At 35.1% G+C, this 9,212-nt stretch overlaps 1 protein-coding gene across 12 annotated transcripts in view; it reads right to left on the bottom strand.

The window, feature by feature from the left end:
* Window positions 1-9,212, bottom strand: part of CNOT4 (CCR4-NOT transcription complex, subunit 4) — a 151,352-nt gene that overhangs the window by 31,534 nt on the left and 110,606 nt on the right. For all 12 annotated transcript variants that reach the window (XM_005860689.2, XM_005860691.2, XM_005860690.2 and 9 more), the window contains exons 8-9: window positions 3,919-3,976; window positions 1,851-2,100 (exon numbers count right to left, since the gene is read on the bottom strand). In XM_005860689.2, coding sequence (XP_005860751.1) covers window positions 1,851-2,100; window positions 3,919-3,976 — 308 coding nt within the window. The remainder of the gene's footprint in view (window positions 1-1,850; window positions 2,101-3,918; window positions 3,977-9,212) is intronic.

Below are 9,212 nucleotides of genomic sequence, written 5' to 3'. Positions count from 1 at the left end.
AATGAGAAAGAATCATTGATCAGCTGCCTCCTGCATACCCACACTGAGGATCGAGCCTGCAACCCGGGCATGTGTCCTGACTGGGAATCGAACTGTAAACTCGATTCATAGTTCAATGCTCAACCACTGACCTACACTGACCGTGCAATAATTTCATTCTTAAGTTACTAACATCAAAAACTCAGAATTGTCCTAGCTGGTTTTGCTCAGTGGTTAGAGTGTTGGCCTGCAGATTGAGGGGTCGCAGGTTCGATTCTGGTCAAGGGCACCTGGGTTGCAGGCTCGATCTCTGGCTCTGGTAGTGGTACGTGCAGGAGGCAACCAATCAATGTGTCTCTCACTCTGTTGTTTCTCTGTGTCTTTCCTGCTCCCTTCCACTCTCTTAAAAAGAATCAACGGGGAAAAAAATTCTCAGGTGAGGACTAACCAAATAAACTCAAAACAACAACAACAAAAACCTCTGAATGATAGAGACTGATTGTGCTAATGAGAGAAAAAGTACTTGAAACCCAAATTATATTCAGACATTCATAATCAAAACCCAGTGTGGCTGGTGTTGCTCAGTGGTTGAGCATCGACCCATGAACCAGGAGGTCACAGTTCGATTCCTGGTCAGGGCACATTCCCGGGTTGCAGTTGTGGATCAGTCCCCAGTAGTGGGGGGGCATGCAGGAAATGGCCAATCGAAGATTCTCTCTCATCATTGATGTTTCTATCACTCTCTCCCTCTCCCTCTCTCTGAAATCAATAAAAATATATTTTAAAATACACACACAACAAAAAAACAAAATAAGTCATTTAAATGAAATAAAGTAATAACAAATATAACAGAATTTATTAGTAAAGTTTACATTTTAAAATGTTTTTATTAAAGACAAAGTATAATTTGTCTGTTCCATTGAGAATAGATGCTATTCACATTAATAAGAGAACTTATAATAAATAAAAATGAAAATGGCTCAAAAATGCCAAAATATAAATTTTATTTTTTTTCAAAAAATATGTAAATTTTAATATAAATCAACATATGTCTTGTCAGCTGGAGGTGGGGGGAATCTTAAATTTAACTATACAAACACAAATCTGGTTTAAAATTTAAGCCCTGCTCTAGCCGATCTGGTTCAGTGGACAGAGCGTCAGCCGGTGGACTTAAGGGTCTGGGGTTCAATTCCGGTCAAGGGCACATACCTCAGTTGCAGGTTTGACCCCCGCCCTGGTCGGGGTGCATGTAGGAGGCAACCAATCAACGTGTCTCTCTCACATCGATGTTTCTCTCTCTCTCTCAATGGAAAAGTATTTTTGGGTGAGGATTAATAAAAAAGAAAAGAATTAAAAGAAAATAAAATGTAAGCCCTTAATACTGTCTAGAGCAGTGGTTCTCAACCTTCCTAATGCCGTGACCCTTTAATACAGTTCCTCATGTTGTGGTGACCCCCAATTTCATTGTTACAAATTGAACATAATTAAAGCATAGTGATTAATCACAAAAACAATATGTAATTATATATGTTTTCCGATGGTCTTAGGCGACCCCTGTGAAAGGGCCGTTCAACCCCCAAAGGGGTCGCGACCTACAGGTTGAGAACCGCTGGTCTAGAGGAAGATGTGTTTTACAATTGGAAAAAATGATCTAACCTTTGATTTCTGGAGAAATCTCTCTGTTAACATAGAACTAAGTTCCAGGTCATAAAACAACTTATCTAACCATCCAATTCCATGCAGTTTATATTTTTTAATGTGTACATTTTTATGAAAAAGGAAATGGAGAGAAAAAGGATAAAAACCCATCAAACCAGGGTCTCATTGTAGTCTGAGTATAATTATTAATATACAGTGGAGCTGTTATATACCTGATGTGAAGAGGCTCTGTGGCTCTGGTGCTGTAGGCCAGTCACTAGATGTCTGTGGGGAGCTGGGGAAAGGAGGAAGCCCACTTGGAATAGGGTTGGGATGGCGAAAGTTATCTGAGAATAACGACTGTGACTCAGTTACTGCCCCTTCAAAAGGAGAGCGTGCACTGTGATTGGATGAACTGATGGGGATGACTGGGTTAGATTTTGATAAACCAGGTGGCGGTGAAGGTGTATCACTGTTAGATATCTAAATGAAATAGGAAAAGAAAAGAATAATTAATATAAGTTTATACATTTTAATAAGCCACGATTAAAATGACTTGCAACAAAAGGTATTAGAATAGTCATCTTCAAACTTGGGTACTTAACTTCTTTTATGAGAGCACATATTTTCAAAAAAAATCCATCAACATATATAAACAGTCTTCTCTAAAACTGACCCTCCTGAAAAGACTAAACCAGTCTCCTCTCGTTTTACAACCTAACTTCTCTCACTTTACATAGAAAAGAATATTTTTCACTCTCTGGGACCTAACTAAATATTTTCTCTAACTAAAAACTTTCTGGGAATCAAACCAAAATTTATTAGAAATATTCAGGTTGGTGATGAGAAAGTGACGGACTCTAATGACTGGATTCTTTTGCAAACTAGGTGATTCCCAATGCACTAAGTTTTGAACAAAGATTAGAAGATCTAATCAAGTTATTTCCAAATACATCATTAAAAATAATTTTTATGATAAATCTTTATATGATTTTTAGGTATTCAACTCAGGAGTTAAAAAAAATTGAGTGATAATGATATAATACTGTTTGTTCCATCTCTCATTTATACGAACAAGATATCTTAGCACTTAACATTTAGAAAAATGAAAACATGACTGGATTGCTGCTGAAACTTAAACCGAAAGGTAATATGCATGACAGGTACATAAAACTAATTTTAAAATGTCCCTATCTATCTCAATAAGAGATGAATTTCCAATATAATTTTGTTTTATAACTAATTTTTATCAAAATCTATACTTACATAAGTTGCTTTGATCAAATTAAAGTATCAATATTTCCTTTGTAATTTTTAAAACTTATTATTAAACAAATCTTAAATGTTAACCTAAAATACACAAGAGGACATACAGATATTCAAATTCTTTTATGGAATTGTAGGCAAAAATTTTGGAAAAGCAGTGTATTTCAGATCTCTACGTTTCTCACAAACACTATGGAAGAGATTAGAACTACATTTTATTTTTACCAATGTAAGAAAGTGTACAGAAACTTAACCAGTGCCCAGCTGGTGTGGCTCAGTGATTGAGCACTGACCTATGAAACTGGAGGTCACGGTTTGATTCCTGGTCAGGGCACATGCCCGGGTTGTGGGTTCGATCCCCAGTGTGGGGTATGCAGGAGGCAGCCGATCAATGATTCTCTCTCATCATTGATGTTTCTATCTCTCCCTCTCCCGTCATCTCTAAAAGCAATAAAAAAAGAAAGAAAGAAAGAAAAGAAACCTAACCAGTGAAATACTAGCAACTAGACAAGATGATACAAAGCATGCTCTAAAGATCAGGACCTCATTCAGTTTCACTATGAGGCAACTCTGAATTTATTTGGTTTATCATTTCAAATTTCAGTCATTTAGAGGAAGGGAAAAATTCTGGAGCAAGTACATGAGAGAAATAGAAAATAAAGTTGACAGCAAGGGACAAGGGAGCATATGTCATAGAAACAATGCTTAAAATCAAGAATGTAGAAGGCATAGTCTGGGACCATTTCATGTAGAGTCAAGAAGACCAATAATAGCAGATTCTAAGGACACAGTATAATAACGTGTTCATAATGATAATTCTGAACACATTATGAAAGGGTTAAATTATGCTCTATAGATTCTGTAGAGAAAAAAGAAGGCTAATTATAATACATTTAGCAAGGCTGTCCACTAAAAGTGTTTTTAAATTATTTAAAATTTAAAGTATTTTTCACTATCTAGAAATTCACTTACACAGAATGCCCTGTTTTAGGGGGCAGAACAGATATATGGAAGGATACAATATCAAAATCTTACCTGCTGGGAATTATCACCATTCCCTATACTGAGAGAATCTGAAGGTTTGTCAATGGGGCTGTAAAAAGAAAACAAATCAAATCAAATCAAATCAAAGTAAAATCATTCTCTCACCATAAAAACAGACTTTCTAAAAGCCAGAAAAATAGGCATCTTACCCTCTAGTAATACTTACTGAAGCATGATGTAAGATATTAGTTTGATATTAACAATACACAGTATAAGATAAAATTCCTACCACTGAGCAACTTACATTCTAATAAGATTCTCCAAAAACAATAGCTTATTTTAAAAAGTACTACTTAAAATGAATACTACTCCAAGTAATAGGTTAAAAGTCTAATAAACTATTTAGTTTTGTGCATGTAATTAACACATTCCCCATTAAATTTCTTGAAATAATACCCATTTTTCTAGGTGTTTTTGACAGGGGGCATAAAAGTTATTAGAATGTTCTCTATAGGTTATTAAGAGCAGTGGATTTAATACTTCAACCCCTTGGCAGTGGGCAAGGAGACACCTGATTGGTGGTGTTGCTCTTATATCAATCAGGGGCAAAGCAGATATATAGTCCTTAGTTCATCCTCGCTTGATGCCTGTGTTAGTGGCCCGAGCTGTTTCATGCCTGAGGAACATAAAATTATAATTCCTAGGTCTTAGAGGGGGAAAAGGTCAGAAACATTGGTCTCATAATAAGTAGATTAATATTAACTGAGGCTTGGGAAGGGATATAGTTTTAAAATGTTTTTGGAGATGTGATTACTCTAGTAACTTCTAGATAACAGTAAGTAGAGTAAACATGTCACCTAACAGTTTATGTAGCAGTTTTGCAATAGGACATGGATATATGTCATTCTGCACATAAAACTGAATGCTATGAGATCGAGTATAATAAGTGGGTCACTACTGACTTTCAGAAAGTTGGCTGGTGGTCTAGTATGGTAATATTGAAAATGTTTCAGAGGACAGTTACTGTGAATCATGTATGCTCAGGAGCCAGAATGTGTTCAAATCCTGTCTCTGCCACTTAACTGTCAGTGTGGTCTTAGGTGCATTTAACCTGCCTGTTTCTTGCCTGAAAAGTGAGTCTTAATGAGTACATATGAGCTGTTGAAAAAATAAAACATGAGAAGCACTTAAAATGGGGCCTGGCACAGTTGTAGCTAATCTATAATAATAAAAGCATAATATGCAAATCAGCCGAACTGTGGAACGACTGTCCGGACAACCTTACAGACAAAGCTGGGGCTGCGAGGGCCGAGCCCCTTGCACAAATTTTGTGCATTGGGCCTCTAGTAATATATATGAGCATTTATCTTTTTTGGGTTCAGAAGAAAAAATTTAACACTTCAGTATTCTAATCATAACCCTACAGAAGGCATATGCATGTACACGTACACACACACACACACACACACACACACACACACACACACGACACTAATAGAAACAAACCTTTGTGCTAACAATCAACTGTTAAAAGAAAAAAAACAACAACACATTAAAACTTGACTTCCAAACAGAGAAAATTCAGTACCATAGTAAAGTAATTTAGAATTGCTAACTTCAAGTCCATCTGAACTCCTCTAACTTAAAACCAAAACTGGTATAAGCATTACAACACTGACACAGTTTGACACAGAACTAGCAAGCCATTTCTACAACTAACTTTATTTAATCCCAGCACATGAACAAAAGATTATTTTGTTCAAATACAAAAACTTATTTCTGACATACTAGAGTAAAAAAAAAAAATTAAGATTCCACATTTCTCAAAACTATTTTATTGCCTGAAAATACATACAAAGTCACCTTACAGACAATTTACTAGTACCACATTTAATTACTCTAAAAAATTTAACAAGGGCTAGTACTCAGCCTGAATACCAAGAGTACCTTCTGAAGAAACACTGCCCAATGCTCTAGAATTTGACAGATAGAGGTCTGAAATTCACGTGAAGAGCATCTTTACTTCTTATTATCCATAAAATGTCAATAAATCAATTCCTGTTATTAAGTCAAGTGGGTATTTACAAATAATTGTAAGATATAGTTCTGAATCCATTAAGTTAGAGATATTTGTGGCAATAAGACAAGTGCACAAAAACAAATATCCACCAGCGCCAACTGTTAAATGAATTGTTTCATCAATAGATGCTATAGGTCTTTAGAAGTGAACCCACTGCAAGTGGGACATTCAGAGAACATTTCCTAGGGGAGTTCAAATTTAAGTAAGCCATTGAAAAGGGGAAAAAATAGTATTAAAGGTAGGAATTACAAGTCTGTCCAGAATCAAAAGGTTGCAGATAGAGCTGGGAGAAAGTTAAGTAATTAGTTTAGTTAATGTAGGATGATTTTAACAATGGGAGGTAAGGATAGAAAGATGGACAGAGGCCGGACACTAGAGGCCAATGGAAATTTGAGCACAGAAATGATAAAAAATAAAGCAGTGTTTTAGAAAGATAAATTTGGTGGTAACATGAAGAACAGATGAACATAATACACATAAACTGAGATAAACCTGCAATATATTTATTAAATTTTATGTGGTAAAATACACAACATAAAACTTACCATGTTAAATATTTTTAAGTGCACAGTTCAGTGTTACTAAATACATTCACACTGTTGTTAATACTACCAACCATTCCCATAACTCTTCATCTTGTAAAACCTGAAATTCTGTACCCACTAAACAATAACTCACCAATTTTCCTATCCCCCCAGCATCCACCATATTCTTTCTGTATGATTCTGACTACTCTAAATACCATGTATAAGTGGAATCATAGAGGATTTGTCTTTTTGTGACAATAATGTGCTCAAAGTTCATCCATGTTGTAATATATTGAAGAATGTCCTTCCTTCTTAAGGCTGAATAATAATACATTGTATGTATATACCATATTCTGCTTGTCCATTGATCTGTCCATGGACACTTGTTTCCACATTTAAACCATTGGGAGTAATGCTGTTATGACATAAGTGTACAAATATCTCTTTGAGATGCTGCTTTCAATTCTTTTAGGAATATACCCAAAAGTGAAATTGATGAATCATCCCGTAATTCTGTTTAATTTTTTGAAGAACTTCCATATAGTTTTCCACAATAGCAGTACCATTTTATATTCCTACCAATAGTGCACCAGGGTTCCAATTTCCCCATATCCTTTCAAACACCTATTCTCTGCTTTTTTTCATGACTAATTGACCATTTGTTTATCTTCTTTGGAGAGATGTCTATTCATGTCCTTTGCCCATTTTTGAATCAGGTTTTCTAATTTTTGTTGTTGAGTTTTAGGAGTCCTCTATATATTCTTATTAGTGATTTAGATATATCATTTACTAATATTTTCTTCTATTTTGAGGGTTGTCTTTTACTGTGGATAGTGTCATTTGATTCACAAAATTTTAAAATTTCAATGAAGTCCAATTTGTCTATTTTTTTTCTTTTATCTGTGCCTTTGATGCCAGACCCAAGAAGTCACTGCTAAATCCAATGTCATGAAGCTAAATAAATGTCGTGAAGTCCTATTATTGTTTTAGTTCTTATGTTTAGGTCACTGACCCATTTTGAAGCAATTTTTGAATAAGGTGTTAAGTAAGGGTTCAACTTCATTCTTTTGCTTGTGGATATCCAGTTTTCCCAGCACCATTTCTTGAAAAGACTGTCCTTGCCCCAATGAATGGTCTTGGCATCCTTGTCAAAAATCATCTGACCCTATATGTGAGTTAATTTCTGGATTCTCTATTCCACTGGTCTATATGTCTGCTTTAGTCAATATCATTGCTTTGATTACTGTAGCTTTGTAGTAAGTTTTGAAATAAAAAACTGGGTTCACCAGTTTTCTTCTTTTTTTAAGATTATTTGGCTATTTGGGATATTTTGAGATTCCATATGGATTTTAGAATGGGTTCTTCTATTTGGAATTTTTATATGGACTGTACTGGATCTGTAGACAGCTTTTTTAAATTACTAATTCAATCTCCTTAGTAGTAGTTATGTATCTATTAATATTTTCTATTTCTTCCCCTTTTTTTTTATCATTGTAGATTTTGTTTCTAGGTATGTTCATTTCATCTGTTATTCAATTTGTTGGCATACAATTGTCCACAGTATTCTCCTACAACGCCTTTTTTATTTCTGTAGAATCTGTAGTAATGTCCCTACTTCTATTTCTGATTTTAGTAATTTGAACCTTTTCTCTTTTTTTATAGTCCATCTACCTAACAGTTTGTCAATTTTGTTGATCTCAAAGAATCAACTTTTAGTTTCATTGATTTTCTCTATTTTATCTCTGCTCCAATCTTTATTATTGCCTTCCTCTCCTAGCTTTGGGTTTAGCCTGTTTTTTTGTTGTTGGTGTTATAAAGTTAGATTGCTGACTTGGAACCTTTCTTGTCTTTTTATGTAAACATTTACAATAGTCCCCCCTTATCCACAATTTTGTTTTCTGTGGTTTCAGTTACCTGAGGTCAACTAAGGTCTGAACATATTAAATGAAAAGTTCCTGAAATAAACATTTCATAAGTTTTAAATTGTGCACCGTTCTGAGTAGTTTAATTTATGTCCCTGCTCCACCCCACATGGGACATAAATCAGCCCTTTCTCCAGTGCATCATGCTGTACACATCACCTGCCCATTATTCACTTAGTAGGCTTCTCAGTTATCAGATTGACTGTCATAGTATCACAGTGCTTGTGTTCAAGTAACTCTTACTTTATTTAATAATGCCACATGATGCCTTAAAGTAGAATTGTGAATATAAAAAAAACTTATGAATCTGAGCCCTGCCCCCAATCTCTTTGCTTTCTTTTCAGCATGTAGGTGTGATCATGTCAAATGAATAAAAAAGCATGTTTGCATTTTATTGATATAGAATGCTCTCAATCTCTCTAGAAATAGCAAAGTAAAATCTTACTTAAAAAGGAAGCCTAATGCTTCTTGACAAAGTGATACTGTCCACGTGGATTCTGATAATATGTCATTATTTCCTATTGTCAGGTCAATGAATTGCTCTGGGAGTTATCTGTGTGCTGCTGTAGTATGGAACTTGCTGCTTATTTAAAAATCTAGGCCTCTTGCTTATAAAGAAAAATAGCTTTGCTAAAAATTAAGACTTTTTAAGGAAGATGGCGGCATAGGTAAATGCCGGAAATTGCTGCCTCCGACAACAATTTCAAAAAAAAACCTAAAAGACAGAACGGTCATCATCCAGAACCACAGGAAGGCTGGCTGAGTGGAAATTCTACAACTAGAAGGAAAGAGAAGAGCACACAGACTCAGAGGAGC

This window comes from Myotis brandtii, unplaced genomic scaffold (assembly GCF_000412655.1).
Source record: "Myotis brandtii unplaced genomic scaffold, ASM41265v1 scaffold1384, whole genome shotgun sequence".
Classification (NCBI taxonomy): domain Eukaryota; kingdom Metazoa; phylum Chordata; class Mammalia; order Chiroptera; family Vespertilionidae; genus Myotis; species Myotis brandtii.
The sequence above is the reverse complement of the archived record's forward strand: the minus strand, read 5'-3'. Positions and strand labels throughout refer to the sequence as shown.